We start from the raw sequence: 23,970 nt of genomic DNA on the forward strand, positions 1-23,970 counted from the left end.
CTGCTATCAGCTAGTAAGAGCATCAGTGCGACTGCGTAGTGCAAGCAGTTGAGACGTATTCAAGAAAAACTCAAAACTCTGGAGCCAACACTTCTGAATCGAAAAGACGTCCTCCTGTTACAGAACAACGCTAAGCCCCACGTGGCTAGGATGACCCGGGACACCATTCTACGCCTTGGATGGGAACCACTATTGCATCCGCCGTACTCCCTGGACATTGCATCTCCTGATTATCACCGTTCCATTTCTTGGACAATCACCTTAGAGGACGCCAGTTCAAATCCCTAGTAAAGGTGCAAAACGCACTTGATACCTTCTTCGCTTCACGGTCCACCAAGTTCTACCGTGATAAAATCCATAGCCTTCCAGAACGTTGGCAGAAGGTCGTCGATGCTGATGTGGACTATTTTTGATCTTTCAGGTACGTCTTCGGTGATATATCGACGTCCGAAGATGGTAGGTGAAAAAGCGATAGAACTTTCTTAGTTACCATTATAATTTGCAGCGAAATAAAAACACGTATGGTCGTAAAGTGGGTCCCTTGCCCTACTATGTCGTGCAACAAGTAAAAAATATGTTTTGTACCAAATTCAAATGACTCATGCAATTTATTTACAGTTCTCAAGAGGACCAAAATGTCCAGAACAAGGACGAAACTAGTACTTAGAATCAAAATAACATGGGCAAGGCCATAGATGCCATGCGAAAGAAAACTTATGGGTTGGAAGAAAGCTAGCAAAACATTTCGAGTTCCCAGAACAACTCTTCAAAGGTTGCCCAAAGAAAAATATGGAAATCCGCTTATGGCGGCTACGACAAAACTAGGGCGACCAACAATGCTTGGTCCTTAAATAGGAAAAGAGCTTGTAAAATACTGTCTAGCCATGGAAGCTGCATACGTTGGGCTTACCCATGAAGATCTCGCGCAGATGGCTCTACAATTAGCGGCAAGAAATAACCTGAAACATCTTTTTGGGAAAGAGATTTAAAAATCTATCCTCCAAAAACCTTGCGTTCCTGCACCTCTAATTTATATACAAACGAAACAATATGCCACTGCCATGAGATTACGATAATAATAGATCTATCATAAGGAAGGGGAAAAACAAACGGAATCGTGTTTCATCTGAAAGTTTGCGAGAGAAAGGAATTGGAACACAGACTCCGTCTGCAAAAACAAAAGGCTTATTGACACTGGCGTTCGCAAAAGGGGTTTCGGGGTTTAAAACTCCTCCTTAAGAAAGATATTATGGAAAAATATACATATACTATATTAAGTTACTCTGAAGAACTTGAGTACCTGAACCCCTTAATGAATTTATGCGTACGCCACTGCTTACTGAAGAACTACTTCATTTGTTTCGGTTGAATATACGCCACTAGTTTATTGTCATGGATTACTTAGGAAAAAAATATGGCCGGACGTAGTGAAGACCTTTTATAATCTTTTTTACACTTCCAGGTACTGTCAAAGCATGGCTTGGGTTACTTGGCTTCAGGAAGATCGGAGAATGGGGTTTCAATATAATTTTTCTCAGACCAAGACGAATTCCACATTATTATGAGCCAGAACTGGCCAAGAGAGATGTTGTCTTTGATGAGGAAGGATTTCCCGTGCATCCAGACTCCATGGAACGTACTGTCAAAATGGTTGATAAGTAAGTACAATAATAATAGTAACTATAATAAATTACAGCATATTGTGTTTCTAATGTGATATGTTGATACCAAAAACTGAATTTGTACTGTTTACTTCTTCTTTCCCTCCGTCTTTTCCCACTTATCGTTTCTGATAAACTTTCTCCAGAAAGCCCTGTCCTGGAATTCTTCCTCTATTAGACCTTTCTCCCTGAAGCTATTCTTAACTATTTGCATTAACTTTCTTCTTGGTCTTCTTCTACCTCTCTTTCCATCCACTTTCATTGTCATTACTCTTCTGGCCATATAGTCCTTGGTTATTCTTATTAGATAATCATATCATTGTAACTTCTCTCATGGATCTTCTTAAATATCTCTACAACTTTGATTGTTCCCCTTACTCTCTCATTTCTCACTCTGTCTCTTTTTGTTATCCCACACATCCAGCGTAGCGTTCTCTTTTCAGTAACAATCAATCTTTGTGTGCTTTCTTTATTGGCCATGTTCCTGCTCCGTATACCATGGTTATCCTTACCATTGTATTGTAAAGCATCCCTTTCTTTACCATGATTCTGCAGTTACACAGAACTCCACATATTTTATTTCAATTTCACCATCCCTCTTCCATTGTGTGTTATTTTCACGTCCAAATCATCATTATTTGAAACATATTAATATATTACTAATAAATTATAAATAATAACAATAATAGGCAAATATTTAACGTTTCATGAATCATAGATATTCCATTTTTTTTTATTATTTATTTATTTATTTTTGGTAGATGTAACATTTGATTAAGCACCCATACGAAAAAAAGAAGAAAAATAAAAAAGAGAAAGTAAAGAAGAAACAACAAGAAAAGAAAAAATATGGAAAATCCTGGGAAAACCCACGGACATAATGCTGTCCATCACAAACTCAAACCCTGACAGTTATTGGAAAAGCAAAGAATTCGAAATGGAATTTTTGAGTTTTACATCCCCACGGTTATGCCAGTTAGGCTAAAGGAGATGGTGAAGATGAGAAATGAATGAAGTGGTGGAATGAAGAAGGTGGGACAGAACGGGAGAACCCCGAGAAAACCCACGCAGATACTGTTTGTCCACCACAAGGTTCACTTGACGCGAAACTGCAATCGAGTCAGGGACCCCATGCACCAGAGGTGAATGCTCTACCACTGAGTCACCGCTTAGTTTAGTTTAGTTTAGTTTCATCCTTTTTGTATATAGAGGTTGCAGAAGACCAAACACATAGGACACGTCAGAAAATAACACATCAAATTACAGACAAAGATAATAATAAAAAGTAAAAAAAAAAAGTAAAATAAAACACTAAAAAGAAAAATTAGATTACAATTAGCAGCAAAGAATATAGCTAAATATATACTAGAGCTAAATATATATCTAAAAATATGCTAACTATATAGCTAAGTTTAAGAATTATATTCTAGATCAGTGGTATTCAACCGGGGGTACGCGTATTCCTGGGGGATACGCGAATATGTTTCCTAGGGTACATAATGCTGCTTTTGGGGGTCTGCTGACAGTTCACTGCAAATGAAATTCAATAACTTGTTAATTTGTGACTTGTATTTATGCTCGAAAAGAGTAAAATGAAATTAGTGACAGTGCTATTTCACAACTTCTTCCATTTCCATCAATATATTTGTGTGAACAAGGTTTCTCTACATTAACATCAATAAAAACGAAGCACAGAAATTGCTTGTATCCAGAATTAGCTCAGATTCTCGCACTCTCAAAGATTCGACAAGAATCGAGGGTTGGCGTCCCGGAAACAAGCTATCTCATTACCAGATTAGTTCTACAGTTACTTTTAGTCTTTTTCTTTTCTTTTCTTTTTTTTTTTTAATTTTTAACATTGTCCTCAGTGTACGAATTATGAGAGAGGATGAGCGAAAATCCTCCTCAGTAGAACTGGATGTCTCCCATATGTTTTGAAATTTCTCATGTTATTTTTTTCGTATGTGCACTTTATCTCCCCGTAAATAATCTTTTGATTAGCACACTGATTGTTCTTTTGTTGGGTCTCTATTTATTCCCTTTTTTAATCAACAGAACATGTGTATTAAGTTTAATAAGTTAATTTCGATTTAATTTGTTTTAAACAGCTTCAGGGGTACACAATTGGATAACGAACTGTGTCTAGGGATAGGCGAGAGAAAAAAGTTGAATAGCACTGCTCTAGATATTCAGAACGCTAAAATAAGCTTTATCTACAAAAAATTTTAACACCTCATTCTTAGACACCTTTGTGTTCTTAATGTTTTTTAAAATGCTGGGGTAAATGAGTATACAATCTTATACACATATGATACACACTGTTTCTAGTTGAGCTATAATTTTGTTGCGAGACATAAACATCCGTAGCTTGCCTTGTATTATGTGAATGTATGGAAGATGTAAGTGTAAAGGAATGCCAATTAGTCTTACAAGGTACATTCGCAAAGTGTCCCCTCGGGCTTCGTGTAAAATTGATTTAAACGCAAAGTTCTCCGCGGCCCAATGTATATTATACTAATTTTAGCGGCCCATACCGGTAACTTCCATATTTATGAGCCTTCATATATCTGGAATTCAATCATACACTACTATGACGCTCGGACATAAAATTGCTTTTACTTTATTTAGATGTAACTAGACATAAATGTGGACATACAAATCGGATCAAATACTAATTCTCTGACACATGTTACCCACCTCGGCCGCCATCTTGGATCCGCCATATTGGATTCAACTTTCAGTTTTTCAAATGCAAATCTGTGTAAGTGATACATCAAATTCATATAAAATTTTCTCGGAAATTCACTAGTGTAGTGAATTTTACCGTAGCTTGTAACGTTTGGAAAGTATTGCATGTTAAATCCGTCTAGGCACTTCGCAAATAGACATTGCAAAGTAATATCAGGTACGCTTACGTTTTTGATGTTGACGAATCAAAACAATTTCTAAGTGGAAAAATACTGTAGGTATAAACAAATTCTTTACAACATTGGTGTCATAATCTTATTACATTTCTGTCAGTAATTGTTGTTGCTTCCATGTTACACTATAACAAGGAATTACATTCAAAATCCCTAATGTAAATCCAGATACGACCAGATTTGGGTGAAGACCTATCATTTCCGTATTGATGTATGTGTGTCTGTCTGTATGTATGTTCAGAGAATATTTCGTCAACGATAAATCACGTAAAAGATTACATATACACACGGGACCCTGCACAACTTTCTATTTGGTTCAATACTCGTGAAGTGCCTGATATTTAACATGTAATACCTTCCAAACGGTACAAGCTACGGTAAAACTCACTACACCAATGACTTTCCGAGAAAATTTTACATGAATTTGATGTATCACTTGCACCTATCCCATTTGAAAAACCAAAAGTTCAATTCAATATTGCGGATCGAAGATAGCGGCCAAGGGGTAACATGTATCAGAGAAGCAGTACTTGATCCAATTTGTTTTTCATGTGCCCACATTTATGTCTAGTTACATGTAAATAAACTAAAAGCAACTTTATGTCCGAGCGTTAGGCCTATAGTAGTGTATGATTAAATTTCTGATATATGAAGGTCCATAAATATGCAAATTACCAATATGGGCCGCTAAAATTGGTAAAATTCAGATTTGGCTACGGAGAACTTTGCATTTGAATCAATTCTACACGAATCTCGAGGGGACACTTCGCGAATGTACCTTGTTAGTAAAGATAATGGTTTTGTATATGTACAGAGATGGGAGCGTTGGAATTCTATGGAGTTTAAATATTTTTCTACAAGATGATCTTGGTTTCAAATTAAAAATAATACGTATGGTTTTTTTCTGCATGCGGAAGGTGTATAAGGCAAGGGATAAATCACCATTCATTTTTCAGGGAGAAATCAAAAGATGGACTTAAAAAGAAGGCGGATGATTAAAAGTAATCCATAGAAACCTAATGAATCAGAGTTATACAGAGATTGACTCATTTATATTAATCCCAAGTCAGTGTGCAACTATACTGTTGCGCAATCCATCACCGTGAGATTGGCACGAGATAAGCAATAGTACCTCGTTAGTTAAACAGTAGAGCAGTTTGGTCGGATGTTGCCGAAACTGAACAGATTCTGGGAGGAGTTTATTGTGGACCTTTCTGAGGCTAAGTTCACAACGACTCGTATCGTAGAAATATGTCAAGTGCATATCTTTTTCGTATAGGTCGTGCCACTGTGTATTATACGGAAATATGTGACATAGAGTCCTGAGCCCACCTCACCGACGCAAGCAGCAAGAACCGTTTCCCAAAACGGTACATGATTGTATCCGGTTTCTCATACAGGAGCAAACTGCGTCTCCAAAGCGTGGAGAAAACGTCAAAATTAATGCTGCGCATTACCAGAGTCATGTCCTGACTGAAATGTACAGCATGAAGTTCCAGACGAACAAGACTTGAACAAGGATGAACTGCACCAAGACAAGGCATTCAGCATTTCGGCCATTCCCTTCTCTGAGATCCCTGCCAAGAGTCCAAATGACAGCCTAATGGACTACTGTGCTTTCGGGCTTCTCAAGCGACACCTGTTCCATCATCGAGTCTGTGCCGTTATCAGTCTGTGGAAACCTTGGAAAAAGGAGTGGGATGCAATATCCGTGAGCCAGCTGCAAATGCAGTCTCCTGCAATAGAAATTCCAATGCCGGACAATAGTCAGTAGAAGTGGCCTGTAGATCGAACACAACCGGTGGTGGAAGCACGGCATTCCCTAGGTAACTGTCACATTCAAATTCAGTTCAATATAAGTGAATCAACCTCTGTATAAGTTGCAAATGACACCTTTTCTTCAACCGTTATGTAGTAATGTTGCAATATTTTGTTTATATCATTGTTAAGTAAAGAATGCTGTTTTATGTTGTGGTATATTTTCAGAGGAGCTGAGTTTATCATCAACGTGGTGTTTTTCATCATTTATCCGATTGCGTTGATTCGCTGGAGTTTGAACAAGTGTTGTGAGGCTTGTTCCAACGTGTTTGGATGTTGTCCATTGCCACGAAGAAGAATACGAAAAGGAGACGACAACGAAGACCCACGTGGCTCATACTGTAACTTGCGTCAGTGTGAAAAGAGGAAGGAACGAGCAAGCGACAAAAGCGAAGGAATGAAGGATAATATTAAGAGGCTTTCCTGGACGCCTGATTTACAGAACAAGATAGAGGACACTTCAAAGGAACCAAACCAACGTTCAGAGAAGCAGCAAGACGATACTGACCAACGGCAGGTACCATGTATCACAACTGATGACATTTACGCTGATGAAGTGGAAACAGCTGTGAAGAGAGTGCTCGAAAAGGAGAGTACTGGTAATAGGAAACGGTCTTTATTTGCTATTAACCGTGCTCCAGTAACTCCAGCCAATCTAGCAAGTGAAGACGATGAAGTTACGCTGTTCGAAAGATATAAATGGGGTGAATACCCTTCACGTTCAGAAGCAAACTCAACTAGTGAGAAATCACCACAGAAGTTGGCCACGAAAGCTGAAGCTATATCCAATGGTACTTTAGACGGATTTAAAGAAGACATCCCTGAGGAAAGCAGTTACACAACTGCAGGGCTGGTGACTCATGATTCAGCAAAGTCAAGTCAGAAAGCAACCATTAATTCAGGTATTACAGAAAAGGCAAAAATATCGGATGTTTCAACACAATATAGTGATATAGAACGAGCAAAGGTGCAATCTCGTCAATCAGCTGAGCATGCAAGTAGAGCAACAAATAGTGTATATAAAATGGGCAAAGATTCCAAGCCGCAGATCGTCAAGTATGATGAATTACCATTGAGGAACCAGAGATCAGTAGTAACGGCTTGTTTACAACAAGGAAGTTCATTAAATGTAGCTAAAGGAACACTTCTTCAAACGAAGGTAAGTGAGAAGTAGATATAAATATTATAGCTCTAGAGTTTAAAATGCCTAGACTGCATATACATATTCTTCTCAGGTCAACAATTGTTGTGGATAAACTCAGTGTGCAGCTGTCAACACTGAAAACAAAATAGCAGCGATATATAGACAGCGCCCAAAAAAAATCGTCGTTCGTTTTGGGTAGTATAGTTTGGATGTCTTGTGGAGATCTATTCAAAATACAATAGCTACGTTGCAGAATAGATTATTAGTGTTTTTTCTAGTTGCTCAAAACCCATTTAGCATATTACCATACATAATTTTGGTTAAATAAACCACAACAACAATCTTGCGATTGATTTAAAGCAGCTTTTCATTCTTCCCTATTCTAAGCCACTGTTCATTTCCATGTACTGTTTCTTCCCTAAACCTTGTATTATTGCTTGAAGCAGCTTCCCACTCTTGCCAATTCTAAACCACTGTTCCGTTTCTTTTTTGATCTTCTCTTATATAAGCGTGTATATACAGTATTAATAATACTAGTATGTGTACTATCGAAATATCCATTTTCCAAAACTTTCGGTACTTGCACAATCATTTTTAGAGAAGCTATTTGAGAGTACTTGATCACTCTTCATCTACTTCTCTAAAAATTGGTGTGCAAGTACTGGAGCATTCTTAAACATAGATATCTGGATAGTTCATATAGCAGTTTCTCAGTGATGTCTTGACCCGACTACGATAGATCCCATAGTAGTGGAGCTATGAACTTTTGAAGTTCACGTTTTCGGCGGCCTATAACTCCGAAACTATCCACTTTTGAGCACAGGTTCATATGAACTTTTTTTTTTTCTTATTTTAATGTGCGGAATCTGTTGCCAAAATATTTTGACACATATTTCTAACACCCTGTATTTGTTGCTTTGGTCAGTATTGGTTTATTAGTACCGACATTTTTCCAAAACTCAAGAAATGTGACGAGACACACTAGTTGTTTCCAATTTGAAGAATAATTTTCTTGCTAGGAAGAAAAATATATCTATAAGCAACCGCTGTATCTTTCTGTGCTAATATGGTTTTGATGGTGAGAATACTTACATGGAATAAAGCACGAGATGACTTATTTATTTATCTAGTTACCTTGATTCTCTTCTACTCATGAGCGCCAAGGTTTTGCAGAGAATTTTTCACTTTCTTCTCCTTTTCATTAAGGTGTTTGGTTCTTCCGTCTATAATTCTCATTTCGACAATTTCTTATTTATCCTGTTTTCCATTTATTTCTCTGCTTCTTCTCACATTTTCCGTTTCAACAGAATTCACCACTTTCTTCTGCTTTTCATTTACGTATTTGCGTTTTCCTACGACATTTTCCGTTTCGACAGAAACTACCATTTTCTTCTGCTTTCCATTAATGTCTTTGCTTCTACTTACGATTTCCCGTTTCGATAAAATTTGCCACCGTTTTCGGATTTACATTAATTTCGTTGCTTCTCACATTCCCCGTTTCGATAGAATTTGCCACCGTTTTGGGATTTACATTAATTTCGTTGCTTCTCACATTTCCTGTTCCGATAGAATTTGCCACCGTTTTGGGATTTTCATTAATTTCGTTGCTTCTCACATTTCCCATTTCCATAGAATTTGCCACCGTTTTCGGATTTACATTAATTTCGTTGCTTCTCACCTTTCCCGTCTCGATAGAATTTGCCGCCGTTTTCGGATTTACATTAACTTCGTTGCTTCTTACATTTCCCGTTTCGATAGAATTTGCCACTGTTTTCGGATTTTCATTAACTTCGTTGCTTCTTATATTTCCCATTTCCATAGAATTTGCCACCGTTTTCGGATTTACATTAACTTCGTTGCTTCTTACATTTCCCGTTTCGATAGAATTTGCCACCGTTTTCGGATTTACATTAATTTCGTTGCTTCTCACATTTCCTGTTTCGATAGAATTTGCCACCGTTTTCGGGTTTACATCAATTTCTTAGCTTCTCACATTTCCCGTCTCCATAGAATTGACCACACTTTCTTGACTTACGTTAGGAAAGACTGTGAGACAGGCAGAGACAGATAAGTTTTAGAGTTATTCTTTATTAAAAGATTGAAACCCGACGTTAAGCCAGAAAAGGGTGAATTTAGATAAATAAGTAAATAAATAAAATTAACACCACAATTTACTGATTTACTGTTGGAAATTTAAAATTACCTTACAAGTATAAGTGCATGTGAATGTTGATAATATTAAAGAAGAACCTTCTAAATACGTATATCCTATTCGTTTCATAGAGAGTAAGTAATTGTGTCACTCTCAAGTTCAAATTCAAGTTTAGTGCCTATGAGGTGTTAGTTCTAAACGAGAATGGAAAACACGATAAGTACGTTTGTACACACAAGCGAATTTCAGCTTTATGAATGAAATTAACACCAGGATCGCAAAACATGCTATGTTGCTTGTTGGCTATTTTCTGTTTTTCACTCTGATAATTGGTCACACTGAAATCTTTATGCTGTAAAAAAATAATAATAATAATAATAATAATAATAATAATAATAATAATAATAATAATAATAATAATAATAATAATAATAATAATAATAATAATAATAATAACAATAATGGGTTAATTAAAAAAGTTCCTGTTTAGCAGCATATATTTCGTTTTCATCGGTGAATTGAAAGAATTTTAACTTTAATTCATAAGATTGAAATTTGCTTGCCTGTACAAATGTGTTAATCATGTTTTGCCATACTTGTATTGATTTAAAGTCGAAGATATAGATCGATATCGAGTATAATTGTATAAAATACATGTGTTGTATTTCCTTTTTATAGCAAAGATATGATCCTGTCGTGGTTAAGCAGTTAGCATATCCGCTTTCGGCGTAAGAGACCCGGGTTCGACTCCGAAGGGAGGTAATGATGTTCGAATTTCACGTTAAGCTGTAGGTCAACATCTCGTATAGCCTCGCTGCAGAAAAGGACGCTAAACTTAAATCAAATCAAATATGACACTTGTCTTGTTAATTCACTAATATTTAATTAACTAATGCCTCATAGGCAATGTAACTGTGTTCAATTATTATTTACTCAACGTATGAATTACGTCAAGACGGGTTGTTGTGGCAAAAAAGATATATATATATATATATATATATATATATATATATATATATATATATATATATATATATATATATATATATATATATATATATATATATATATAGCCGAATGATAAACCAAATTTTAAAAATTGCAGTTTGTATCGTAAAAATGAGCATATCCAAGTTGTATTATATCATTAATTAGTCAAAAGCTCACACTGAATGCGTTAATCTACATTAAGGATGGTAATAGCACTAAATAGTAAGTGTGATTTTAAAAATATCAAAATAACCAGAGCACATCAAAACGAAAGAAAGGAGAAAGTAAAACACAAATCATTCGTAAAGATAAAAGTGAAGATAAAAAATATTAATGAACACTGTGACCAGAAACTATATCAAAATAAAATAACACAAAATAGAAACTTAATTCGTATTTGGAAAAAGTCTACTCTAAAAAACTCTTTATAAAGCAATCATAGAATACAGTACATAGTTCACATGCAATTCATAGCCATCTCAACCGTGCTTTCTATGTATTTGGTTAGTAAACATCATAATTAATCTCCTCCGGTGAGGAGCGTTATATTTTATATCTCACAGCTGAGCTGTAATTTACGATAATTCCAAGCAGCAAGTCACTTGTATTTCCGATACTAAGGTGATCAAAACTTAAGAAGCAACCTATAAAATGGCAATTATGGATAATGATCACAATAAATGGCATTTATTCACGATTTCTTCTTCTTCTTCTTTTTTTTTTTAAAAAAAAAAAACATTTTGCCACAACTACCAATCTTTATAAATAATTATGATTCTATTCACCATATTTAATCAATATTTCTCATTTTCATTTTCAGTGTTGATAATAATTAAGTTATTAATATACATGATAACAGTTAATTGTTTTTCAGTTTCAGTTGTTGTAAATGGTTGATGTTATATAACTAAAAAAAAAAGGTCTTCTTAGTACATGGTTTCATTTGTGGTCTTCTAGAGGCTTCTTTTTTCTTGATTGTAGTTTTCCATGGAGGAAAATGTGGTCCATCACCCCAATGAGTGAAGAGCCTTAATTTCAAATTTACAAGATTCACATAACATAGTTCTACACAAACAGAATATCAATAAAGAATTGGGAACTGGTCACATTGCTGCTTCGCAGATTCAAAGTAAACTCGGACAATTCGAACAAATTACAGGATGGTGTGCAAGAACAAATGATTGAAGCGTGTGTGATATTTTTTAAAAACATTTTCACAATTTTTCTGATAATTTTTATAGCCAATTAAATCATAATTCATTCCATGAAGAATTAATTTCAATACAATGTTGAGAAACACCATCAAATACTAAATATAACTTAAATACGAGAGAAATTTATAATCAAGAAAATGAAGAAGCTTCTGGAATTAGTTTAAAATATGAAGAACAAAAACTTTTTATCAATTACCTAGAAACTAATAATCATTACTAACACGAATACTAATACTTTAATTATTGTAAGCAGTGAAAAATGCTTTTAGAAAAATACGTTGTTTACAAATGGCTAGTAGATTCACTAACTAATAAGTTCTGTGACATTTTGTAAATATTAATTGGACATTTGTTACCAATGGGACATTCAGATTCACTAAGGATCATATCTTCCATCAAGAAAGAAAATATAATTTAATAAAATTACTTACATATGTAGACGATATGGAACTATTTCCACATCTTCCATGTCTTTATAAGTGCTACTATGAACTATGAATAGATAATCGCACACAAGAATCATCTAATCTCAAGGCTAACTAGACCTGCAGAAAATCAATTTAAATGTTACAAAGATTAATTATGTTGGGCCCTAAAAATAATACAAAATTTACCATTTTTCTTTTGCTTGTTTATTCATCAGTGAAAGGAGATAATGAAATGCAACTTATCACAATCATAGATAATGTTATTCTACAACAGAAAATATGAACATGAAGAATTTTCAATGTTGCCAGAATAACATTTCCCTCAAATCTAAGTTAAGGCAGCAACTAGAGAAACAAACTCAACTGCATTTGATTATGTATCATGTTGTTTTGGTTTCCTGTAAACTACTTTTTGAATAACATTATTATTTAATTTTAATAACTGTATGTTAAAACTATTTTGTTTATTACAAACTAAGCACAACTATTATTTTAAAAATAGTTCACAGGATACCAAAACAATATGATACATAATCAGGGGCGGATTAAGGCTTTTGGAGCCCTGAAGCCAACTATTTCAAGGGTCCTGTGCAGTGTTCGAAGTGGAAAAAAAGCAGAGGCGGTATGTTTTATTATGATTTTGACTCAACATACCTGTTATTTAAATATTGTCTTTATCACTGAAAAACCAGAGACGGTATGTACTCATTACTGAAAAACCAGAGGCGGTATGGCATACCACCGCATATCGTCTCACTTCGAGCACTGGTCCTATGTTACGAATAATTCCAGCGCGTAAGTTTTCTTTGCTGCCTTCCACAGCCTCATAGGCTTATCGAGAACTATGCTGTAATATTTTAATGTGCTCCAAGTTTACTATAATTAGCTTGATTACATTCATTATTAACAGTTAAATGCCCATATACTGCAGTGTAACACATAAATGCCAAATACAAGCCAAATGGTCATCAGTCCCTGTAAAAACACTAATAGAGTAAAGGAGATTTGGAAAACTTCTTAGATTTGGTCTAAGTAATGATAGAGCTATTTCAAAGGAATTCTCACAAGCTAACAATTTGGATTGTAATAGAGGTCCAAAATAGCTCACTTCCTCACTTAGTATCGTGAAGACGCTAGTGGAAGAAGACTTAACTCTAGCGATACCGCGAGCGGAAAAAAACTAGCATGGGTCTGAAGCCTATAATATAATAAGTTGATTTCTATATTTTAGTATTAAAGAGAGGGATTTTTGGGGGCCCCTGAGCTTGGGCTCCATTGGCTTCGCCCTTAATTCGCTCCTGTACATAATCAAATGCAGTTGAGTTCGTTCCTCTAGTCGCTGTCTTAACTTAGATTTTGGGGCAAATGCTATTCTGGGAACACTACAGTTTCTATGGATGGCAACACTGAAAATATTTCAGATTCATATTTTCTGTTGTAGAATAACATTATCTATGACTGTGGTAAGTTGAATTTCATTATTTTCTTTCACTTACGAAAAACAAGCAAAAGATTTTTTTTTTTTTTTTTGTATGTCAGGCTCTTAAATGTTCTGCTAAGTCTGTGCAGCTAAAATGGAATTAGTAAAGTATTTTATACTTTTTAAAATACATTCTTAAGTCTTCTCTTTCTTTCTTCAGGAAAACGCTAAAGGCGAAGGAGATTCTTACAACCAGGACTCAAGGAAAGACAAGTCATCTCTTAGGAATATATTTTCCGAGCGAAATTCTATTACCTATGTTAGAGAGAAAAGTAATGTTCAAGACTGTAAGAATATAAGTTATTGTGATGTTCTGTGGGATAGAACAGCATCTCGTCTTGAAGAAAAATATTCAGCGGACGCTCAATCTTCGTCAGTAAATAAATCTGTACAAACACGTTTCCTTAGTTCTGAAGAAAGTGTTTCCAGAAGGAAACCATCGGAAAGTATGTATCTTATTCAATCTTTCATCCCAGCAAGTGGTGGAGGAAGTCCTAATAACTTAGCCAATGAAACTTCACTATCAACAAAGCATACAACTTCAAGTATGAAACCCACCACCGTTACAATGTCTGTATCTCCTGACGAAAATAGTACTTCCAAAGACCGTGCACAAGATACAAGCACATCAATATCACTACGTGTTGAAACAAGCTCGTCTTACAAACATGAACTATCTGAGGTGCCAGCAAAAACAAAGTCCATTGGAAGAAATACTATTTATAAGTCGCGAACCCTACCAATATTACCGAAGCATCAAGAAAAAAGCCCTTCTTCTAATGTGTCAGGTAGTACTGTTGCAACACTTGGCGAAAGCACTAGCACAGATTTTCTCGGGCAAGTAGAAAATTGTACTGAGAATTCGTCAGCCAGCAAAGAGTTTTTAGAAGAACCAGAAGTCGTTTCACCTTCAACAAACCAGAGACTTTTATCAACAGTGGTGGAGGAAGAACCAGTGGCTCCAGCGTCCTCATACGAAGAGTACAAGATTCCATACATGAGAGGCAAATCATTTCGAAGAAGAGTACCAAGTTCAAGGAATTTACAGTACAAAAAAGTCATCAGTCGGTCTAGCATCATTAAACTGAAGAAACAAAGATCATTAACTGAAGACACCACACAAACACAAGGAATTTCTAGCAAAAAGTCAGGAGCTTCTCAACATGCTATAAGAATGGTAGTTGATTCACACAGAACTGGATCTCCTGGTGAAAGAGTAAGTTATTACTTAAATACATTAGAAAAAGTAGGATATCTGAGAAGAGATATTTTAATCAAAGGCGTCTCGTGAGGACAGTTACATGTAAAAACTAGATTTATCACTTCAAACTAAGGGAAGAAAAGTTACTTAATGTACTAATTCTTGTATTTAACAATTGGCACATCAGATATCATGTCTCCCCTTGTTTTGAAGCGAAAAAAAAACTTTAATTTTTTACTGATATGACTTCCCTCACGATCCTCCTCTGATCTTAATATAAAATATTTCATAATTATTCTTTGAGTAGTGAACTCTGAAAAACTAAAATGAGCATACAATAACAGAATTGGAGTGCCAAGTTGGCAGTGTGCATTGGGTAGGATGGGAACAAAGTGTCAAAACCATGTTCACCAGCATTGTAAACATATTTTCTGAAATATTCTACCATTATCTTTTTAAATATATCCTTCAACGTTAACAGTACAGCCTTTTCAATGGTTAGTCTATCCAGAAGGTTATCCACACCTGAAATTTTCATAGTATACATCTTGAATTTTAAATTTTTCCATAGATTATAGTGACATTCGTGGGGTTCAGGAAAAACAAACATGGTGATTACTCCAGTAAATCCTTCTTCTGCAATCTAGCATCTGAGAAACACAAAAAGATATTTAGTTCTACCAACAAAATTCATCAATAATACAAAATAATTCACACTTTTTTTAAAATTACAAAACAATTTTAAAAGAATAGTTGATTTTTACATAATTCAACATTTAATAATTTCCCCAATCGCTGAAACGTTGGTCACAAAAAGCGACGTAGTAACAAGTGAACAAAAGACAGTGCAACTACATAGATGAGGTATTATTTAGGATTCCTTCACATTACTGTTTGAAAGTCGCATAAAAAAGATCCATAAGAACCAATCCTAAATCCAATTATGTTTTGTTAGAAGAAAAAATTTTCATACTAATAGACAAATTTTTCCCATCCCCTTAGCCTTATTCGTTAAATTTTACATAAACTTTCACAACTCAAGGCAATTCTGATTGTATAATTGTGGAACTTGTCAATTTTAATTTTAATTTTAAAATGAACGTTGAAATTAATTTTAAGTTGAACCTTTACTTTTCTCTGACATTTTTTAAATTTAATTTAATATTTTCTTAAGGCGATTTCTTAATTTTAATGCGTTAACATTGTTAATTTTTCCCACTACGGCTCTTTACTACATTACGTGGCCAACTTCGGCGTGCTCCTAATGGAGGTTGAGGAAGGGGTGGGGAATCCTTTACCTAATAGAACTCAAATTGAAATGAAGGCAAGCCCGGAGACTAGAAGCATTTAAGTAATTGCGTACACAAATTTAAAACTTCTGCATGCTTCTAACAGCTGAAAACAGTGTTAGTGCCACGCAATATAATCACTACATGTCTCATATAGCCTCGCTGCTGGAAGAGACGTTAAACTCAAAATCAACCTAACTATTTACATTACTACTACTACTACTACTAATCAAACGTATACTTCACCCAAATTAAATGAAAATAACACAAAATATATCTTTGAGTTTTACGTCCCACGGTTATGCCGGTTAGGCTAAAGGAGACGGTGATGATGAGTAATGAGTGAAATGGTGGAATGAAGAAAGTGGGAGGAAACGGGAGAACCCCGAGAAAACCCACGCACACGGTGTTTGTCCACCACAAAGTTCACTTGGCGGGGGCGGGGACCGAACCCTGGACCCCAAGCACCAGAGGTGAACGCTCTACCACTGAGCCATCGCGGCCCCAACACAAAATATAAATGACTACAGATACCTACCTTATTATTCATATTTTTTTTGGGAATTCCTCACTGCTGAAGAAGAGTGCTATTTTCCAGAGTTTTTTTTTTTTTTTTTTTTTTGTGTAGATAGCTCGTTTTCAAGTTCATTTGAAAACAAGTTTCGGGCATCACAATCTCCATTGAGATTCCGTTTCTGTAATATGGCCATAAAGCTTTGAATACATTAAACACTCATTCGATATGTATGTATTACTGACTGATATAGCGAGAATATACTGCATTATTTTTTGAAGAGGTTTGGTGCATTAGCTTGCTCTATAAACTCACTCCATGGTTCACAACAATTATTATTATCCTTCCTAATAAGTATTGGTATAATAGATTTCAAAACACAAAACTTATTTCCATCGAAACTAATTTTAAAAGTTCCATTCCCACCATTGTAAAATCATTAAACGAAAATAGTGTTGATGCCGCGCGATGATACAAGCTCAACAATGAAAAGAATTTAAATCTAGCATTTTTGTCACAATAAAAATATAATTTCTGTAAATAACAAACAATAAGAAAGTACAACGTACTTTATAAGGCATAAATTGCATGGGTATTTAATTATAGATAATTTACTATTTAAACCTATACATTTAGTTTGTCGACGCGTATACCCGTAGATGCATTTCGAACCCGGCCTCTCTGTACGAAGCCCGGAAATCTGGCAATCCTGTTACCTAATCCCTATAAAACTATTTCAAATGTTACCCATTCGTTCAGACTAACTGAAACTGTCAATGGTAAGGCTGTATCCAAGACTGGAGGCGGTATTGAAAAGAAAAAGATATTTGAAGATGCCTTAAAAGTAGCATTTCATCTGGTATAGACTTAAGAAGTTCGAGGGGGTCTGACACTCGATTTCTTTCTTCTTGAGCACTAGGAATCGTACAGATAATAAGATCGAAATCTCTAAGATGCACAGAACATTGTATGGCTACAGAAAAAAAGTGGTAAGGATACTTGTAGGAGTTGAGTGGAACTCTTCTTGCAGAAATATTTTTAAGCAACTTGAAATATGACTCTTCCCTCAATGGATTTGTTCGAAATATTAATGTATTTGACAAAAACATAGTAGTGAATTTATTGTTAACAAAGACATTCACTGATACAATTCAAGAAGTAAAGAAGACATTCACTTGCATGCACATAGAATAAATATATACAATAAATTAGTTATTCACAAAGGTACTCTATTATACAATCTACTTCCATCATGTATTAAAAAATCAGGTATCTGTAAATAGCTTTAGATCCAAACTTAAATGGTACTTAATAGAACAATGCTTTTACTCTGTTGAAGAATATGTACAAAATAATTCGTATGCGTAAAATTAAATGTATAGTAAGTAAATAAGTGAATCTATAAGAAGTATAATAGTGTGTATGTTTATGTGTATATAACTGACATGTCCAATTTCGTTGTATAACGATGAACGGATGCAATAAATTATGATTATGATTATGGGGAATAAAAAGGGAAAATTCTAATTGATACGATACGTTTAGGTACGTTATTATTGAGTAAATCAAAATTATGGAAAGATATAAGGTGGACCGAGGGTGGTGAGTATTAAGTTACAACAACTCTGTTTGGATTAAATACTTCTCAGTTTCTCCAGTGATGAACCTTAGTATACTTAAGCCGTAGAGCATGTTTGGAAGTTTTGTAGGAAAGTATTAATAGAGTTACCAACTGACCGGTGTTTTTGTCAGGGTCAACTATATGTTTCAAGGTTTAAAATATAGTTATTCTTCGTCTGTTTTCAGGACTTTGAGCATGTGTCGATAATTTTATTTTTCAGAGTTTGCAACCCTAATATTACAATATACAAAGATAGTAGATATTGTTCATTGCCCATTTTAATATCCGTTTTGTTTAAAAAGTGATAGTGTGGAGTTACCTGTTTATTCTGTCTTTAAGATTTATCCTGAATAGTTTCAACAATTTATTCTGTAGCCTTTTTCAATAGGTTACACTTCTCACATGAAGATAGAATTATTTTATGTGACCAACTTGCTCTGTAGGTGCAAGCATTCAAAAATGGAAACGCTGACCTCTCGATAAACTTGCTTTTGTATAGAAAAGAACATTTGTGCAGGGATTTCTTGATAAAAGCATTGGAGATTAAACTAATCTTCTATTGACACAAATTATATATATGAGTCTTACTTGGGTAATACATATTTGTTTCTTGAAGATAATTTTAAAAAATAACATAAAACGCATATGCACAACAAATTAAAGGAAAAATTAGTAAGTCAATGTAATTGCTAGCATAACAAACTATTTTTTAACACTTAGAAATCAATGTCAGTTTCTTATTTACGTTACTGCATTTTGTGCGAATAAATTTTGAACGTCTGATGAATTTGGTATGGCAATTGTGATTCCGTTGGATATTATTTACTGATATGTAGTCAGTTATAATAACATTTTCTTTTATAGTAGAATTATCTCTTTTATAAAAGGCGTTTGCTGTTCTTATCTACGTTGCATATAAATAAAATTGAAAGTGATTATGTTTGAGACTTAATAACTTTCGAAGTACCCAACCAATCTCGATCAAATTTTCAACATAGATGAGGTTCGCGCCTGGGATGGTTTTTATCATTTCACTTTGACGGTGCAACTTAGGGGAGGGGAAATCATGAAAATGATCGAAAATGACCAATATTAGAGTCGAATCTATAGTTTTGGGGGTCGCTGAGATGAACAGTGACACTTACGATGCCATTTAAATTCATATTCGGCCCCCAGAACTTTGGGGAGGGGAAGATATATAAAAATAATCGAAAGTGGCCGATATTAATGTCGAATCTATAGTTTTGGGGGTCGCTGAGACAAAGAGGGACACTTCAATGCGTTTAAATCCAAATTGAAGTCCGCAACTTGAGGTAGGGGGAGATACATAAAAATGATCGAAAGTGACCGTTATTAGTGCCGAATCCATAGTTTGCTGGGTCGATGAGATGAACAGTGACACTTCCGATACCGTTTAAATCCAAATTCGGCTCCGCAACTTGGGGGGCGGGGAGATATAGGTATAAAAATGATCTGAAATGGCCGATATCAGAGAGCGCTTTAGTAATAGTAAAAAATGACTGACTAATGGAACATCTATTACTAATTTTTGCTTATTTTAACCCAGCGAAGAGGTAATTGACGTTAGTTATTAATATTATTAAAATGAAATAAAAATGAAATCTGTCAGTTTCACTTCTATAGGTTAAATTAGACGGATGATTATAAAGGAACTGATGGAATAAGAAAGTGGGAGGAAACGGGAGAAAACCTAGGGATACGATGTTCTACACCACAAGCTCACTTGGTTTGAGATCGAACCAGGGATGCCCTGCACCAAAGGTGAATGCTCTACCACTAAGTCACCATGCCCATTATTATTATTATTATTATTATTATTATTATTATTATTATTATTATTATTATTATTATTATTATTATTATTATTATTATTATTATTGTTATTGTTATTGTTATTTCCTTTATAGCTTCAAATGAATAGAATGGACAGTATTGTAAGCTTGTGTTCAAAGTACAGTCAAATGATAGATGCTGAGGAACAAAGGTTTACTCAGTATGTTCTGGAAGAACTTAAACGAAGCTCGACAGAAAAATTTGTAAGTTTATGTTTCTCATATTACACATTTATTTCATAAATATCAAAATATGAGGTGTTATATAGGGTATTCGAAATGTCCCCGTACCCTTAGGTTTAAATATCACAAAAAGAGCATGGATAGCGTAAAAACCTTTAGCGTGGGGAACCCGAATTCGATACCCAAGAGGAATTCATTTGTTTCGGACCTCACATTAATCTGTAGATCCAATCTTTTTGTATATAGCCTCGTTTTTGAAAGGGACACCAACCTCAAACCTAACTACTTTGGCGTAGGAGACCCGGTTTCGATTCCCGGCGGGAGTTCATATGGTTCGGATTTCACGTTAATCAGCAGGTCCCGTCTCATATAGCCTTGCTGGTGAAAGGGACGATAAACTAAAAATCAACTCAAACCTAACTAACAAAGAACTGTAGTAGAGCACTTACATATACGAACCATGTATCTAGTCAATCTCTATTATTATTCATGCTCATGGGCGCCCGAAGAAAATTTTCTAGGGGAGGTTGCTATATTACGTTTGGTATTTTTTATTTGTATTAAGAAAATTTTAAGAAATTTAATACATTTTCGTGAGCCGAGGAGAAGGAGGGTTGGACCCCATCCTGCCCTCCCCTTCGGGCGCCCATGCTCATACTAACTGTGTATTTAGTCAATCTCCATTGTGCTGTACTACAGAATATTTAAAAAGTTACCGTTCGAAAGGCTTGCTCTACACTTTCGTGCAGTTCTTCATCTGCCCTGTACCGACGATGACAGACATGTTTCTTGATTATTCCTCACAATTAATTATTTAGTGTTGTAAGGTCCGGGCTTTGTAGGGGCCATTGAGTGTTTCTCAACCGTTTTCCAACCGTGTTAACTAGAATCACTGACATCAACCATGGCTTCATAACTGAAATACTGCATATGACCTTGAACGCAAGAATACCAGACAGTGCTGTCTGTGACAATGAAATCAGTGTTACCAATACCACAACTAAAATTAAACTGACGTTGTTGTTTGTGATTCTCAAACCTAGGGGTACAGGACTTCTCGGACGCCCTGTATATACGTTTAATACACTATTTAAATAAAATGAAAACAAAATTAACTGTGTACTTTCGATTGTGTAAGGCCGTTATCAACCAATATCAGGAAAGAGCATAAGGTTTAGCAGTAGGTATTGTTTGATGACAGTCTATAGACGTTCGAAAGTGTTCACAATATATATTGAAAATTAATTAATTAAATTAAAAAACTCCTGGCGCAATAGTTCTTACAGGGCCAGGGACTACTGTGTAATATTCGTTCCTTTGCGGTGATGTGGTCAGCACATCAACTTCTCTCGCCGTTATATATACAAACTTAGAACTTTCTTACTAAATAACATAAAATATATATCATTTTCCTTCACCACAGGAGTAAATCAAGATAGAAAGTGGTATTGGAATGAATGTTTCTCGGGTAATATAAAATATATTGTAAGGATCCTTACATTAGAAAGCAAGCACATGCTCATAAACGACACGTGCTAATATTTACAAATAAGCAAACGATACACTAAAGTGGAAGACATGAAGGAAACCGAAAGGAGACGAGCCACACGAAAGGAACCGAAAGAAGACGAGCCACCCGAAGAGGATATATAAAAGAGGAATCACGAGGAAGCGAGCATCAGTCGACCACTGATCGCAACCTATCCTAATTAACCCTGGAGGCTGCTCTGAAGCGAAGGGGCTCTTCTAACCATAACATTACTATGGGGGATGCTACGAAGCGAAGGGGTATATCTTAAACATTACCGTACCTCAAGAAGACTGCTATGAGCTGAGGTCTCCTAGAAGTGTATCCTTGAACAACCCTGGAGGCTGCTATGAAGCGAAAGGGTTCTCCGTACCAAACGATATAACTTTCAACCTTGGTCATAATAGAGACTTTGTTATAAGAACTTTTGTAACATACAAAAGAACCATTTTATAATAAAATAGGTTATTGACTCTACTTATAAAACATTTTAATGTTGATAACACTCGGAGAGCAAATATCCAAGTAATTTCCGTTCTCAATACTTGAGGAAAAGGAGTGCAGTTATGAAAAAAATATATTTTTATTTATTTTTTTATAAAAAAAAATAATAACTGAACAAAAAGTATAGTCTGTATATACACGTACACGTCCAGGATAAAATATAACAATTTAGAGCCAAGTTTTTTTATTATTTTTTTATTTCATATTTTTTTGTCAATTAGAAGCTGAGATATTGCAAATTGTGTAAACCCTTCAAAACCAGTGTAAGCCCTCTCCGCTTTAAAAGGATTTTCCTGGATTTAAAAGTCTCGGTTACTAAAGGTTAAGTCAGAGCATGTCTAGGAATTACTTATGTCCTGTGGAGAATACTTTGCCCACCGCACTGCACTTTGCTGAAATATAGTACATTAATATGGACCGCTCCGCTACACAGTTCCTTAAGTTTGAAGTAACTAACGTGTGTCGCGACGTATTTTTCCGTGCTTTTGGACAGTCCTAGTTTTGAAATTATGGACTTTGCCCACCACCACCAAACAGGTCTATAGAATTAAAGTTATGTAGGCGAATGAGAGAATGATTCTTTTTTTTTTTTTTTTTTTTAAATGGTTACTTGTTAGCAATATGTCCTCCCGTTGGAAAACTAAATATTTTTCCAGAAGTATCGGAACAACAAGCTAGTTCCATCTTTAGCAGTAAAGTAACAAGGATAAAAATAGATGAGACAATTATGGTATGAAGAAAGGAATACATACCACCAGCATCCCCCCAAAAAGTTTAGAAAAGTGTCTTATCGGCTTGAAAAGTTAATCTTGTTCATCCACTAAATAGGACAGGTATTTACCGAACTCAGTATGAATGTGACGCTTCATATAGGCCTATAAGTCAAACCAAACATAATATTAACACCCGAATTAAAGAACACATTGCACACTCAAAAAACACAAAAAGTCACAAGAAAAGGGTATGTCAGGATTGACATTTCGCCTAAAATAGCATACACACGATATGAAACAGATACATATCATCCCTTATTCATAAATATAAACCAGCTTTAAATCTGGATTTTGCCAATATTGACAAAATCTGGCTACCTACCTTTGATGTATATTTTGAATCTGGCAACAGTGACGTTAACATATACATCGCGCTTCTTTCAACTTAGCTAGTTCTTTCTTTTGTCCTCTGTGCTCTGCTCGTTGCTTTTAGTATCCATCTCTCACATTGTATTTATTTAGTGGTATGTATTCCTTTTTCCATACCATATTTCTCTCCTCCATTTTTATCTTTGTTCCCTTACCACTGAAGAAGAAACTATCTTGTTGTTCCGGTAAATTTGGAGAATTTTTAGTTTTCCCACGGGAGGACATATTGGTAAGTAACCAATTTTTTGTTAACTTAAGGTCTATAGAACTTCTTTTCTTATTTTGATGTGAGAAATCATCTCTCACAGTTTATTGGTTTTAGTAGAA

At 35.1% G+C, this 23,970-nt stretch overlaps 1 protein-coding gene across 1 annotated transcript in view; it reads left to right on the forward strand.

The window, feature by feature from the left end:
• Positions 1–23,970, forward strand: part of LOC145664837 (uncharacterized) — a 101,319-nt gene that overhangs the window by 62,453 nt on the left and 14,896 nt on the right. The window contains exons 11-14 of the mRNA XM_081731842.1: positions 1,463–1,658; positions 6,569–7,559; positions 13,969–15,024; positions 20,362–20,490. Coding sequence (XP_081587968.1) covers positions 1,463–1,658; positions 6,569–7,559; positions 13,969–15,024; positions 20,362–20,490 — 2,372 coding nt within the window. The remainder of the gene's footprint in view (positions 1–1,462; positions 1,659–6,568; positions 7,560–13,968; positions 15,025–20,361; positions 20,491–23,970) is intronic.

The sequence above is a fragment of the Thermobia domestica genome, chromosome 11, assembly GCF_964235325.1.
Source record: "Thermobia domestica chromosome 11, izTheDome1.hap1.1, whole genome shotgun sequence".
Taxonomy (NCBI): domain Eukaryota; kingdom Metazoa; phylum Arthropoda; class Insecta; order Zygentoma; family Lepismatidae; genus Thermobia; species Thermobia domestica.